Raw genomic sequence first — 16175 nt, 5'->3', positions numbered from 1 at the left:
TAGAATATATGGAACCTTGAACAAAGAAAAAAAAAAACGGCGTCGTCATATTTTCAATGATGAAGAGCAACTTAATATTTTGTTGCATTTTGCAGAGACCCGTGAAGATTCAACCCGAAATGCGTCTTTAGATCTAAATGTCAAAAGAACGACGCTTCGAACGTGATTTTAAATAAACAACTGGGATTACAACATCAGGTTAGATTTTTGCAACAATCTTGTTGAGAGACACTTTTCAGAAAGTATACTGGATAGATGCGTCCATATTTACAACCTCAACTAAAAGTATCCATTACTAGAGCAACAAGAATAATAAAAAACATATGGAATTTCTTTCCAAGTATGGTGCGCCATTTGAAGGTTCAGAATAATAAGTTCAGTATTTTTTTTATCAAAATTTAAATATTATCCATCGCTTTGTTGAAAATTAAGTGCCTGAAAGGGAACGACAAAATTTAATTTGGCAGCAGGATGGCGGTCCTTATCACAGAAATCAAGAAATTTGCATTTATTTAAATGCATATAGAGAATGGATTGGGGAGAAGGGTAGTTACGGCTGGTCTCCAAGGAACACCGATTTATTTCCCTTAGATGTTTTTCTATGAAGCTTTAGTTTGCAAACACAAACAACCGAGGAATTTAAACGTCGTTGGTCTTATTCTGTATAAATAATACATACATACATTTACATAATCTTTCATCCTAAGCGCATCGGCAAGATTATGGTCAACTATGAAATGGTATATCATAGTGGCAGCACTTTAGCACTTGTTTTGTTCAAACGCCGTCACAGCCACTTTACTCTAACTGAACTTGTATGGCAACAGCATATTATTTGTGTTTGACAAATGTTTGAAAGGAAATATTTCAAAAAGTAAAAATATGAAGCATATACAACCTTATTTATCTACAACGAAACTTACTCAGCTGAAACAATACATGCTTCCGAATGGAGAAATTTGCATGTTGCAAACGTTATTTTTCGCATATAAAATTAAAAATGTCAAAAACGGTTAGACTTAGGTATAATACAGTATAGACAAAATATGTCTAGAATTTGGTATAGAATTCAAAAAAGTAATATTCATTTAAAATTATACACACTGTATATACAAAATTAAAATAAATTAAAGGTTTGTAATTCCTTAATTAACTTTTGGTGCCATCACCTATAGCAATAGTTGTTTAAAAAAACATCAGGCTTACTGTTACTCATATCGTCTAGGGAAATATTTTGGGCTTCGATGGTGACCAAATAAAAACCAAACTTCCAATGGGCTAGGAAGAAAGTGAAAAGTGAAATTTTCAGATCCATATTTAGTGTACTACCCCCCAACATTTTCATATTAAGCGTTTTGTTATTGAAACTTGACTTACTTCAATTTCTTGGGCGAGATAGATGAGACTGTTCTCGTCGAACGTGGCAAAGTCGTATCTCAAATTGAATTTGGCGGGCGTCAATCGAGGTGCAGTTCCGTACATTCGATATCCGTTTCCCGAGTAGAAAGGTCTCGCACCTTCGCGTTCCCGTGTGTTGGCTCTGAGAGATGAGATATCGCGATAGTACCGTTTACCACCCAATTGACGCTCGGATCTTACCTGGACAGCCCCTTACATTTGCCCCACGTTTTGGCAAATTTCCACAACCCTACGTCATCGTCGTTAATCGTCAACTTGTAGACGTACGCGTTGGCTTGCGTCATAAGACCGTCGCCTATTTGAATGTAGTCACCTGAATCTATCACTAACAGTTTGCTTCCGATCTGAACCTTTCGCCAGTTGATGTCTTCGTCGAATTTCATTTGAAGCAGAGAACCTACTCTGGAGGAGTAAAAATTTTTGAACTCTCGCTTACTAATACAAAAACCATATACACCAACAGCTAATGTAATGATATTATACAGGGTGTTTCAAAATTCAGTGCAAATATTTGAAGGACATATCTATCAGCCAAAAATAAGTTATTTTTTTATTTAAACTGATGTATTAACTTACTTCGTTTTCAAGATACAAAAGAAAACGCGTAGACTAGAAGCGTAGATTTTGCGTGTTTACTGTGCGTAATTAAAATACCATATTTCTTTCATTGATATTTATAGATGAAATGGTGGCACGCTACTGATTTTTTGAAGATTTCGGAATTTTTTTGTTGTTTTGTTTTTTTGTTTTGGTTTAGTTTAGTTCATTTTTATTTTCTTAAATCGAAGTGAATTACTTAAAAAGTAAAAAAAAAGCTTGTTTAATAAAAAAATCAGTGGCGTACTATAATTTTACCTATAAAAATCTTATTTTTGTCTAAAAAATATAACCTTCGAAGTTTTGTTTTTAATTTTGAAGCGCCCTGTATATCCAAATAATATTCGCAGGCCTAAAACCCGACAGGTATAACGCCATCACCTTAAAAAATTTAAATCGCTAATCACTCTTCTACGTACTATTCTGACTATTTTGCGTTATGGTGGGGATAAAATTGGTTCCAACCAATGCAAGCGCACTTATTTTGGAAAACGTTGACTATATCGACGAAAAATACTCGGTGGTCCAAAATTACTAGAGTGCGGAGACTAATGTTTCTTTTATGAAATTTATTTCCTTTCAAAGCGACAAATACATCATTTCTATCAGAACTGAGAGGTTAGCAAGTAGCAATGAGCTCAATTGAATGGTGATTAATTAGGGCAGCAAACATTTTCATCAGTTCAACGCTTACCTTTCTATAAACAAAGTTCTTTCCATTTTGGTAAAGTCGTCCTTCTCGGTGGAAAGTTCCACTTGATCTTCGTCGTCCAGCGTAAGTATGGCTCTGCCGTTCGCAATTCGGAGCTTTAAAATGCTCTGGGGATTTTCCCATGTCAGTAGGTGGCAATTGATACACTTAAACGTGATGGCCATGTTCCTCAGCACTTCCGTTTTCGATAAACTATAGTACATCGAGCAGTTTGATAGACCGATCGCGACATTGACCTAAATTCGCAAAACTATTGTAGATCTGTTGGGTTAGAAATAACGCGACTATATGGTCTCACCGAGTCTGCCACTTGCTTCGCGTACAAGATTTTATTCTGCAACTCTTTAATTCGAGAAGTTACCGCCTCCAAGTCGGGTCGCCTGTCTTGGTCGTCCCGATGATTCTCGGAACCAGAGACTTCGAGACTTTTGAATATTTGCCGCAGCAACTTTTCGGTTTTCGTGATATTGTCTTTCATTTTATCGATTTCTGAAATCAATAGTTGAGATATTTAAACATATTTGTAATTCTGTAGGATAGGAGTAATACATAAAATGCTATTATGAATATGACGATATTATGACGACCTATTCCTACAGATTTTAGAAAGTTCAAGTTCTCTTTGGTAATTGAAGTATACGTACCTTCCTTGGAAGTCAAGTTGAGATACTCCTGATACTTCTTAAACAAGTCGTACCTGGTCGAAATGTTCAAATTGGATATTCTCTTGTCGATCAGCCTCATCCGCTCAGAGATATCAGAACTATTTTGAATTACCTCGTACAATTTTTCAACCGTGTCCCCCTGACTAGTTATCCGGAACTCGAGGTTGCGCAATACTTGATTCAAATCGTTGTTCGCTTTGCCGGTTTCGAGCAGTTGGTACTTGAAATCACCCAGTTTATTTTTAATCGCGTTAAAGCCTGCAAGTAGGTTAATTGTACCAATTTTTCGACAGAATCAATTATGGCTCACTGTTCGTGATATCCTTCAAGTTCACAATCCGGTGCTTCAGCCTGTCCGATTGAGCGTGAGCTAAATTGGTTTTGTCTATCAACGTATCCGAATCCTTGGGGTCTAAAATATTAAGAGCAGTGGACAACAGCTTTCTGGCTTCATCTGCAATTTTCCTGGCCGATTTAATCCCGTTCGCTATTTCTTCGTACGCGCCACTGGCTTTTATCGTTTTCCACTCGTCTTTTGTAAAATTGAAAATGCTGAAAATATCCATAAACCATCACTCAAATTTAAAGAACGGAGTAAAACTAATCAAAGTAATAGTCTTCCGAGTGTTGTACCACGCCAATCCTGCTAAATTTTAATACAAAATGTTTTGCTTTACTTAGGGTGAATTCTTAAAGCGGTTTCAAACAGTCACTAGCGACAAAACTCACATATGCTAGTGTAAAAAAAAAGGTTTTTGTTAAAACCTGTTTTTCATAGGAAAAACTAGTTCTATGAATCCTTTGCAGTTAATTTTTCAAAGAAACTTTCACAAGTTACTGTAATACTATTTACAAGTCTTGACGAAACGACAGCAAGCTCAATTTATCAATAACCAACGACGACTCAGGAGAAATCCAGAAGATTTGTAATGGTAAATAGAATTGTCTGATAGGCTTCCTTAAAACTCAATATTTTGTACGACTTAAATTTTATTAGGTAAAACTAGTTTTACTAAGCTAGTAAATCATAGCCCATGCTGGGTGCAGCACATCATTTGATGGTTTGTTGGGATTGTGCTGGGGGATTGTTTTGCTGTACCGCCTACTCTAAGGATTACTATGTCTGACGTTGCCCATAATCAGCAGAAAAATGAAATTATATGGGAATGATCTTACAAATAGAACAGAAATAAAAGAATAGAAAAGAAAGAAAGTCACAGCACCGTTATGACATAATACGTGGAAAATAAATTGATGGCTGAAGTACAGGAAGCGGAATTCACAGACTAAAGAAGATCGTTATAATATAGAAGCTTTAAAAGATTTAGAATTATTTAGCTTAACGAAACAAAAACACAAAATAGTTTCCAGAACTAGAAAAAATTTTATAAATATTATCTTCTTGCTGAACAATTTTTTGACATTATTGAAGCAACACATATTGCTATTAAACAGAGACAGATTGAAAACCGAAACTTCAAGAAAATACCTAAATATACCTTAATTAGTAATAAATATTTGTGTGCAATTTTCCAGCACAAAAAGAGTGAGAATGAAAGGGGTCTCTTTTCCTAACTTATACTACATTCATAAATGAATAGCCAAGCAGACTTAATAAATATCTGGTAACAGCCGGTGGTGTGTAAGGCTACTTTGTGTCAGTAGCAGAAACTAACACCAACTGGCGATTCCGGATCCCTTAGTCTTCCTCAGTCTTCCTAAGGTCTTACTGATTAGAAAACTCGGACGCTCGATCTATATTTGCCAACCAAACAGAGAGGGAATAAGTAAGGCTAAATGGGCTGTATATGTTATTAAAAGATGGATGGATATGGACTTCGTCGATAATCAGGAGAAACATGCTGAAAGTTAGGAGGGAGATTTTGATTTGATAGGAGCAACATATGACATATGTGATAAGACGTAGAAATCGCCGCTATTCGTGGAATCCTGTATAGCCCTTAATATCCACGAAGTTGTGATAAGATCCCAAAAAGTGCTTAGAACGCTCCCCATCCAGCCGTGTACATTGGCGATTTTAACGCCGCCAGAAACTCTAGAAATACCACACCTCTGACGACAATGGAGGAAGCCTGATAGGATAGGCTGAAGAAAAAAATATTGAAATAGTATGTGACGCCAAGAACATGAGCACATTCAGGTCGGCAGCATGGACTACTGAAACTAACTCAGATATCTGCTTTGTTAACATCCCGCAAGGTGTTGACTAACTTGCCGCATTTCCAGCATTGCTCTACATTAGTTGAAATTGGAACTGCCATACCTATCATTAAATCATTCCCGAGACCTGAACTATGGAAGAGCTAACTGGCATTTTTTTTCCACAAACGATTTAACGGAACAGTCATCAGCTCAGCCAAAGAAGCTATTCCCAGAGGTTACAGAATAATAATATTTAATAATATTAAGGCATCGAAAAGAGGGAAAATCATAAGAATAATAATTAAATTTCATTAGCAACTCTCAGGTAATTTATCTCTATTTGTTCCAGATCAGAATTTGACTTTTCGAAAGAAAAGTTTGTGAAAGTTAAACAAGTACCCAAATACAGTGGATTTTGCACGTTACTTTTACCAGAAGACTTACAACAGTAACATATGCTTCTATAACCATGCAGAAACAAATAAACGATATTGTCGAGGGGAACTTTTAGATATTTTTCCATGAAGTGATTCACTAGTTTTAGAGTTTTTTGTATAACTAACTTTTGAGTAATGTCTTTGATTTGTTTCATTTAATTTTTGTTTTATAAAAGTATACATTTTGGTACACAACAAACGTGATTTGAGTTACACCTGGAATTTACTTATATGCTGAGCAAAAACTAGTTTTAACCTAAATATTATGATGTATGCTATTATTCTAAGTAACTAGTTCTAACTATAATCAGGTTTTTACGGTAAAATAGATATAATTAATATCTGTGAAAATAGTAATTAAATGTTATTATTATTTGCTTACTTTTGATAATTCCGTACAGTATTTTCCAGTTCTTCGACATGTTCGGCAGCCCGAAGAAAGAGCTCTTCCAGATCGTCGCTCTCGTCTCTTGCCGTATCCAGTTTCGTTTGCATTTCGGCGAGATCATCGAATTCAATGCTCGCCATATCTTCGCAGTTCCTCTCGATCTTCGATATAACATCAGCGATAGCGTTCATACTGACTTCGATTTCTTCGATATTCATTTCGTTGTTTTCTTTCAAACCGGTCAGATGTTCGATTTTACGCTTCAGGTTCGTCATTATCACGAAGCTTTGATCGTTCCTCAAGCTGACCAAGTCGCTGTCTTCCGCCACCTTTCTTGTGATTGCTTCTATATCGTTCAATTTTTTATTAAATTCGGAAAACAGCTCGAACGGCAACGGCGGTGTTATCTGGTATATTCTATCCACTTCCTCGCCCACCTTGTTGCAATAAGTGTAGGTGTGCAAGTGATGTTCCTCTTGTACGTCTACAACGTACAGATTCTCGTTGATGGCTCCCAAGATTTTGTTGGCCTTCTTTAGCGCTCCCTTCAGGTCCACCTGTTGTTTTCCAAAATTTTCCAAAGTAGCGACAACGTCGCGTATCCTCTTCTGAAACGACTTTATATGCATCACTAAATCATCAGAATCATTTTTTAAATGGTTTGATGTGTCTGTGTACGTCATCACATCGGCATTGAGACTCTCAGTTCTTCCCAGCAGTCGTTTCAAGGTCTCTTCGTCAGCGCTGACGTTTGACAGAGTCAAAATCTGTTCCGCCTTATTTATTTTGTAATTGAACGTTTTCGATAGCTGTTTGTTTCGCTTGATAAGTCCGTCTAATATTTTCCATGGCGGATGTAAACCGTCTTTGAACAAATCGTAGGCGTCTTCGATAGCTGCCGTCAGTCGGTCAATGTCACTAAACAAAAGCTGAGTGCATTCGTCGCAACCTAGTGGGTTAAAAATACCAGTTGACGGTGTTGGAGCGACATATTTAGTCCTCTAAATTTGTACAGGGTTCTCCACTCTATACGTCACGGAATGTTGCGGCCAAAATACAAAGTTTTCACGTAGTTTCAAAGCAAGTGTGGTAACTTTCTAAAATTACTTTTATACTAATACGGGTTGCTTCAAAAGTGTTAAAACCATCAAAGTTGTATTTATTGAAGATGGAAACCCCTGTATATTATAACATTTTTTGGGTTTAGCCAAATAAAAAATTTGAATTTTATCAACCAAAACTAACCTGTTTTTAATTTTTGTGATATATGTAAGTGAAATAAATAAAGTTTAACCATAAACCACATTTATATCTCAATCTCCTATCTTATATAGAGTGACCAAAAATTTATTCATACACAAGTTTTGATACGTTTAACAGTTATGAGACAACCTGAGAGTAATTTTAAAAAGTTGCCCTAATAGAACTTCATATATCACAGAAGTAAACCTTGGCATTTTGGCCACAATTGCCGTATAGTGTGAATACTTACTGTATACTTGGTATGAGTTACGATATTTTCTAGAGCAGTAAAACAGCATTCTGGAACGTGATTTTGTTGATTATTTTATTATTAATGAGTTATAGTCCTGATAAAGCGATAACTGAGGAAATACGGATGATTCTAACTCCTTAAGAGACAACGTTTGTCATTTGTCAAAAAGGATTATTATATTTAATTTTTCGATAGAGAGTCGGTAATGTTTGTTATTTGATGGTAAAAAAAGACAGTACAAAAATGTTAGCGAGGTCCTAGAGCTATAACCCTTAGACTAACCAAAAAGTGACTATTTTCTTTTATCCATAAAATCGTTCACAATGACGAAAAAAAAAACCTGAAATTTCGAGCGCTCAATATTATGAGATAAAAATATTTATTTGAATATAGCTTTATATGAAGCCTTAAACATTATTTGGAATTTGGAAATGACTCAATATATAAAAAAGAGCACTGTTTTTAAAGTTATTCAAGATTGACCTTGAAGAAAAAAAAGAAATCCTAATTTTCTTCGTTTTATTATTCATTGAAAGTTATAAATGGATAACATAATAATACGTAAATTTAACTCAATATAAAAGTTATTTATTGCATTGAGTGGGAAAATTTGGGTGAATATAAACAAAGATTTCATTTTTTCTTCAAGTTTCATCATGAATAATTTTTAAAAAAATAACTTTATAAAAAAATATTCAAGGATCTTTTTTGTAGAACATTAAATTCCCTTTAGAAATCAATATTGTTCTTTTTGTATAAAGAGCTGTTTGTTAGTTATATAATTCTAAAATGGAACAATTAAATTATAAAAATAACATTAATGCTTAACCCATTTTGTCCCAGTGGTGCGTTAATGCAGCACCTATTATATGATTTTTTTTTCACATTCAGGAAATATTTTGGCACATCCATTTAGAAATTTTATTATTATCGCTACTAAAGGATATAAAACAGTAGAAATCGCTAATTTATGTGTAAAGGAAAGATCTTATATATGATTTCAAAAGTTAACAAAAGGGGTACATAAATTTGTATCACATTTTCAAGTAAATCCAAAATATTACAAAAAAAAATTTTGGATTTGCATTGCCATTTTTGTTAAGTCTATAGCATATAGATTACATCGCAGAAAAAATACATTGGAAATACTTTATTGATTATGCTTTATTTTTTGAAAATATTTACTGGTGCGTGAATGCACCATTGGTTTTATCTGTGAAACAAAACTTTGTTATTGCAAGTCTAGACAAGTCAGCGCATGTAGAATAAACATCCAACAATTAGCGTGATCTTTAGTATTAGTTTGTGCCTTGTGCAGTGAACGTTGCAGTTCGTAAAATATGGCATTTCCGAGGTAATTCTTATGTATTGTAGCATTCCATTCCTTGTAAATTTATGCTAAAAATAATGTGAAAAAATATTTACAGAACATATTGACGCGGTCTATAGTCCACCCGACGTGGACTGACGAAGAAGATATGAACGATAACATAACATCTACAAGAGTTTGGGGAACCAACTGATATAGTTGGAACTTTCGAGTTATATTCACCGAATTATACAGCTGTCCTGTAATTCACCAACTGCTGAACCTGAATGGGACTCATCAGATGATAAAAGCCTGAAATTCAAAAGAAGACGTATGCTGTCTGCAAACGACATGCTTGCCTCTACTGTCAAATGGAAGAAAAGTCAGATTGAGTACACTCACACACATATATACGATGAATTTAGATCACATGAGGAACTAAAAAATAGGCTTTCTGGAGAAGCTCCGCTTGAAATATTTTTTTATGTTTTTTGATGACGGCCACAATTCCTGCAAAATGGTTATAAGGGGTAAGCTAGTTCGTTTTGGCTTCAAGCTTTGGTGCCTTTGTTCATCTGACGGGTACCTATTTTATTCACTTCCATATGGTGGTGCTCAAAATAAACCTCATTCTGATCTTGGTCTTAGCGGCGACGTTGTCATGAGTCTATTTTCTCTTGTAGATAATCCAGTAAATCATGAAATTATTTGTAATTTTTGTGTAATAAATGTCCAATGGAAAATTTTAAATCATTTGGAAAAAAGACCGCGGATCCTATCTTTCAGCACATGAATCTGAATCAAAAATTTCTATTGTCCGTTGGCACGACAATTCAGTTGTAAATGTGGCAAGTAATGTTTCTAGTGTAGATCCTGTCCAAAATGTAAAACGCTATAATAAAAAAGAACGGAAAGATGTAAATATACCCCAACCTTATGTAATTGCCCAATACAATAGATATATGGGTGGGGTAGATTTACATGACAACGGAATTGCTAATTACAGGTGCCAGGTATTTGGAAAAAAATGGTGGTGGCCTTCATTTTGTAACTCACTGGATAGTTTAGTAGTGAATACATTGAAATTGTATAATATTGTCACCGAACTAAAGATTTCCCAGGTAGATTTTTGATGACGAAGTGAATTATTTGATTTTAAATCTTACATTGCTTTGCGACTTTTAAAAACTGATAAAACAATTACTCAAAGAAATCTTGCACCTGGCATAGATGAAGTGCGTTTTAATAATCAAGGTCACGTCATGATTGTTCATGCTAATAAAGCCCAGTGGTTCGTTTACGCACCGGTATATTTTTGTATGTTTCGAGTTTTTATTTTTTTTTGACACATGTAATGTATTCTTAAGTGCAACAAAATAAATAATTTCAGAGCAAAAAAGTATTTTCTTATTTTTGTATGCTTGGGAAATTATGGGTTAAGGTTCGATTTCCTGAAAACGGTTTGTCTTGCAATTATGCACAAAAAATTGAAAATACATTAACATTCACAATTTTTTTGTCATTATGAATGATTTTATAGATATATTTTTCATAAAACACAATAGTCGATTTTTTTGACTCAGTCTAATGATCATCGTTGGACGTTTTCCAGCTAACTACAGTGCAGACTCACGAGTGCAAACTCCGTCTTTGATATATTCTCTCTGGTTCCTGCACTGGCCGCATTTAGGCCCTACGAACCCTTCTTTACATTGACATCTGCCGTCTTCATCGCAGGCGTCCGAAAAACTTCCGTACCTGTTGCAACTGCATACGACACACAGATTGCTGAACCTATCCCTGTAGTAACCGTCTTTGCAGTATTCGCACTTGCTTCCGGTATAACCTACATGTAGACCAGGCAGGAATAATGATAAATGGGGTTTCAGGATAAATTTGTTAATTTCTTGTGTGCGCCAAAATTCACCTGACATTTTTGGCCATAAAACCTGTCATGAATTGAGCAAGCCTTTCCTGTAGATACAATATTCTTTGGTACACTTAGTATCAAAAGATTTTGTTCATAAAAGTTTTTTCGTATGGTCATAATTCCACATTTTTTATAGTACTCAGCCTGCATTACCACAATAAACTCACAAATAAAATGTTCATTTAAGATGGACTGGTGATGTTCTTCGGAGATAGAAACTGTTTCGGGAATCCATAAGAAAAAAAATTTTCCCTCACATAAAACCTTTTTGTACTAAATCGCTTAATTCTTGTCTTGGGAGTTGGTAATTATTGCCTTAACAATCCAGGTTTACTAGTAAATTTTTTATCTGTCTTTCAAATTAGCTGTTTATCAAAATTAAAAAATTGTTCATTGGTGTTAATTTTTCAAAGAAACTTCCAGAGGCCATAAAAACAAACACCAAAAGAGGAAAAAATAAAACCTAACAGGAAAACAATAAGACTACTAATGAATTTTATTGTGTAATCAAATAAGTGTGGAGTTGTTAAAGTTTTACATAGTATTTTCCCTTATTTTAAAAATTAGATCTGATATTGGCTTATGGTTTATATTCAAAAAGGAATTTAAAGGGTAGCTCGCCATGGCGGGTTTCTTTAATATCTATAGTTTATATTTCTGAAAAACAGTTAAATACAAGAGTTTGTTTATAGAGGTAATTTCATGAGTATCTCACAGTACCTAAGTTCCTTATTTTTAGTCTAACAGCCAGTATCAGCATGTTTTTGGGAAATTTCAAAATTTACTATTTTTGTGATACCGTATTTCAGAGTTCCTTGACTCCTTAGAAGTGGAAACCCAATTATCTCGAATCAAGTGATTTAAGTAGTCAGTTCCAAAGTCTCCTAATTCCTATAACTTATATAAAACCAAAAACAAACAAGCTCTGTCAAAATCAATGTTAACTAGAAAGAACTTTGTCGTATGATTGATTCTTTATAGAAAATGCGAAATAACTAGAAAATAGTTAAAAAGAGATATAGTTAAAGTCATAGACAATCGGTGTAGAATTAAATTATGTATCACACCACAGAATAATATATAGGGTATCGTATTTGAAAAAAAAAATGTTTTGCATCTTTCAAAATAATATAATTGGTTGGTTAAAAATGATTTTTGCGTTTACGATACAGGGGATCACCACAAGTCAAAATGGTTATGGGGCGTATTTTTAAAAATAATGTAAATAATAATCTTTCAACATTTTTAAAGTAATCAAGATAAAATATTAAGTATAGGCCAAACCTGGAGAAATCTACCATAAAAATTTCTCAGCACTCGAAAAATGAAACAATATGCCGGGCGTGCAATTTAAAGTTAGGGAGTTTTGGGCCTCTGAGATACTTATGAAGTACTATATATAATAACATCTATTTTCTCATGCTTAACAACTTTTGCATTTAATATCTTCTGCATAAGTAAGTGTTAATTACCAGCATTTTCCCTTCCTATTTATACGCGCAACCTAAATAGTAGCGGCTAAGACTGTCAGGTTCTACCACTGCACACAAAGAAATAAACGAACAAAATAAATAAGAAATAAAAGTTCAGATTTTCACGAAATTATATATTATGACATGACAATTGTTTCGACAACACCGTGTCTTTATCAATTTTTTTTTCCATTTTTGTTATCAAATTTGATAATTGTCGAAACAATTGTCATGTCATAATATCTGAAAATCTGAACTTTTAGTTCTTATTTATTTTGATAAATGGATTTTCATCAAGTAAAAGCCACCTCAGTTCAAATAAACGAACATTTCCGAAACGGACTTTACGCGTCGGTATTTTTATTTTCAAGTTAGGTACCTTTCCTGCAGTTGCAAACGAAGTCGTGTTTCTTAGCCACGCAACTTTCCGCATTGTTTTCCTTTTCCGACGGGCATAAACATGCCGAACAATTTTCGGATTGGTCTTTGTAATACCCGATGTCGCACAGTTCGCAATATGCTCCTGCGGTATGGTCCGAGCAGTTCTGAAAACGCGACGATTTGTTTGTCAAAATTATCGTTCATTTTGAACTTTTTGGAACTTTGCCATACGATAAATCATAGAAAAGCATGATCAAAGTTGCCAAACTTATTAAATAGACTAGTTCGATTTTATTGACTATTTTTTGTGAGGAATTTCATCGAGTTTAAAATAATCTCCTACGATAAAAAATACTGTATTTTATTACCGTTTAAAGGGTAAGTTTGACTACATTTTTTCCACTCAAATCCACAAACAAATCATTTTTTCATTCAGGAGCTCTTATGCTCATAAACTCATAAATGTCAAATTTTTAATTTTGAAACGACTCGATGTTTCTGATAAAAAATCATTTTTCTAGACAAGAACAATTTATTCTGATAATTTTTTTTATAATGCTTTTATAACGCCTGAAATTTAAAGTGTCTATGAAAAATAGTTCAGTCCTGACATTTTGACGAGTTAACAAAGGAAATATCTTTCACTGTCTAACATAGAAATGTATGTTTTAATAGAAATCGCGTTATTTTTGTACAAGATAGAAGAAATAAATAAAAAAAAATAATAGAGAGATTTTCTTGACGAAAGAAGTAAATTAAATCATACCAATCTGTTATGTTAGCACTTTTCGGCAATAACAATATGATAAGACAAATATATAACGAGTGTTCCACAAGCTTTTATGGAAGGCCTGTAAACGGGTATAAATGTGCCTTCAGGAAAAGAAAAAATGCTTATAATCGTAAATATTGGAAGCGAAGAGGAAATGCATTTTGAAAAGGTATGCTAACTTTTCAGTTGTGTCATAAGGCAATTACCACGAGGACATGAATTCGGATGTTTTTGAACGCTAGTTTGATGAATGATAAAATATCTTCCTACCGATGCAGAAGTAGTTACGGATGATCCAAGCTGTCACTTACGATTCCAACTTTAACTTGGGGAAAACATAAATTGTCAACTAGTTAATCCGAAAAATATTTCAATTTGAAGATAATTTAATAAAGAAGGAACTATTACAATATGGCAAATGTACACAAATATGAAAGGACTTAAGCTACTGGTTTGTTCAATTCACTGAGACACCAAAGAACTGGCAAAAAGCTGTCCAGCATCTCATTAAATGACAGGAGAAAATGTGGGGTCTTTACTATATCCATCGGACTCTCGACTCGTTAATTGTACCGTTAAGAGAAGACAAGTTTTTTACAATCTGATTTCCGTATAATCTATTTTTGGCATAATTTTTAATAAAAAATAAAGGTACCTAATACTTTGTACTGGGTGTCCACGAATCGTCGACTTTGGGGCCGCTTTCAAGATACAGGATGTTTTTGGAAGGGCCATAACTTTTTAATTTCCTAAGGTAATTTTTTTGTATGCAATACAACAAACAATACAAAATAATATTCTGAATTAAATGATATCACCTCCTGGCGCAGAACTTCAAAATTATATACATAAATTTTGAAAATTTCAATCTGGGGAGTGCTATGGATCAAATGCAGATGTTTTTAAAGTAAAAAAAGACTTAAAAGTCATGGTAAACTACACAAACGAGTATATAACGCACAAAACGTACAAAAACAAATATTGTTATAAAATAAAAAATCTATTTGTGACATTTATGTTATTATATGTTGGAATTATGAATTAAACATCTTGTGTCTTCAAAACAGTTTGTCGAATCAAATTAAAATCTAATAAAATCTCTAAAACATTACACATTATTTTGTTAACATAATTTTTTTTGACGCTTTTCGCACACCATTTTCGGTGTTGGCGAACGGATAACAACAGACAAAACCCATAAATAGAACAAAACGCCGATGGTAAACAATGCAAATGCATTAAATATTCGTTAAGTCACTCTGTAGTCTCTTTTTTTACTCTGGACCTTTCTGAAATAGACTTTAACAACGTGAATTTTTGAAAAATTGGAAAATACGACATGATAAAATGTTATATTGAAAGTAACAGAAATCGACAGACGGCGTCAAGAGGAGATGTCGGATATGTTTACAATAAAGCAGCCGCCAATTTGAGCATTTGTTTCAGAATTAAAGAAACTTGTTAGATGTAGGTTTTAAGTGTTACATAGTTTAATTAATAAAAATTTTAAATAAAAAAATTGCTTTTAATAATTTTATTTTCGTTTATTATTTTAGGGTTGGTAATTATTGTAAACTAGAAGTTAAAGTACTGTGTCCCCTCGCGTCATAGCCAACTTGATTTTGTATGAAAAAAAAAACAATAAAATTTTATCTACAAATTTAGGGCGAGCACAGCGCCCACTATGGTAAATATCATAAATTGCAACTAGCTCTTAAACTATTTAATAAAAATAGGTGTGTGGCACATCCTGCGACAGGAAATTTTAATAGAAAACTGATTTTTTAGAAAAATTGGGGGCATCCAATTTAAAGAAATATAACTTTGTGAGATATCTCGGGAACTAAACGGGTAAATAAACTTAAAAAATGTTTTTTCCCAAAACTCTATTCTTACGATTAAAAAAGTTATAGAGGGCGTTTAAAATCGCACATTTTTGAGAATCACCCTGCAGCTCAAAAATGCCGTGACGTATCACGATGCGGTTTTCGGTTTTCGACTTCTCTCGAAAATCGAGAACGTAACTTTATACTGCAAATACTTAAAGCCATAGAGGCCTCTCGAATTTCGACCACCCTGTACAGTATAATTTCAGTAAAATATATATTCACGTGCCCCCAATAATGCATTATTGTTCGACAACTTACCTTACAATGGCCAGTGTTCGGGTCGCACACAAGCGATCGCTGATTGCATTCGCAGGCTTTCGCGATTCCGATCACGTTGTTGATCCAAAAGGTGTGCGTTAACTCCGGAAGTTCCGGAAAGTGTCTATAATAACCCTTGTTCGGATTCTGACACGACAGACCGGAATATTCCGGCGGACATTCGCACTTTTCTATCGAGTGACTTGTACGATTGTACGGGATGTACGGTTTGGCCGAATCCAGAAGAACTTCTGCTATCCTGCAACAACCGGAAGTTGTAGCGCCAAC

The 16175-nt window shown here is 34.1% G+C and overlaps 1 protein-coding gene across 1 annotated transcript in view; it reads right to left on the bottom strand.

Moving 5' to 3' along the window:
* The window catches only part of LOC132696324 (laminin subunit alpha-1), a 218221-nt gene that overhangs the window by 13995 nt on the left and 188051 nt on the right, over positions 1 to 16175 (bottom strand). Inside the window, exons 22-31 of the mRNA XM_060661083.1 lie at positions 15888 to 16146; positions 12967 to 13132; positions 10819 to 11031; positions 6376 to 7330; positions 3704 to 3945; positions 3373 to 3651; positions 3027 to 3217; positions 2711 to 2964; positions 1600 to 1821; positions 1378 to 1540 (exon numbers count right to left, since the gene is read on the bottom strand). Of these exons, the coding sequence (XP_060517066.1) occupies positions 1378 to 1540; positions 1600 to 1821; positions 2711 to 2964; positions 3027 to 3217; positions 3373 to 3651; positions 3704 to 3945; positions 6376 to 7330; positions 10819 to 11031; positions 12967 to 13132; positions 15888 to 16146 (2944 nt within the window). The remainder of the gene's footprint in view (positions 1 to 1377; positions 1541 to 1599; positions 1822 to 2710; positions 2965 to 3026; positions 3218 to 3372; positions 3652 to 3703; positions 3946 to 6375; positions 7331 to 10818; positions 11032 to 12966; positions 13133 to 15887; positions 16147 to 16175) is intronic.

Source organism: Cylas formicarius, unplaced genomic scaffold (genome assembly GCF_029955315.1).
Source record: "Cylas formicarius isolate icCylForm1 unplaced genomic scaffold, icCylForm1.1 PGA_scaffold_1__22_contigs__length_36826433, whole genome shotgun sequence".
NCBI lineage: Eukaryota > Metazoa > Arthropoda > Insecta > Coleoptera > Brentidae > Cylas > Cylas formicarius.
Note: the sequence above shows the minus strand (reverse complement) of the source record. Positions and strands in the feature narration are given on the sequence as shown.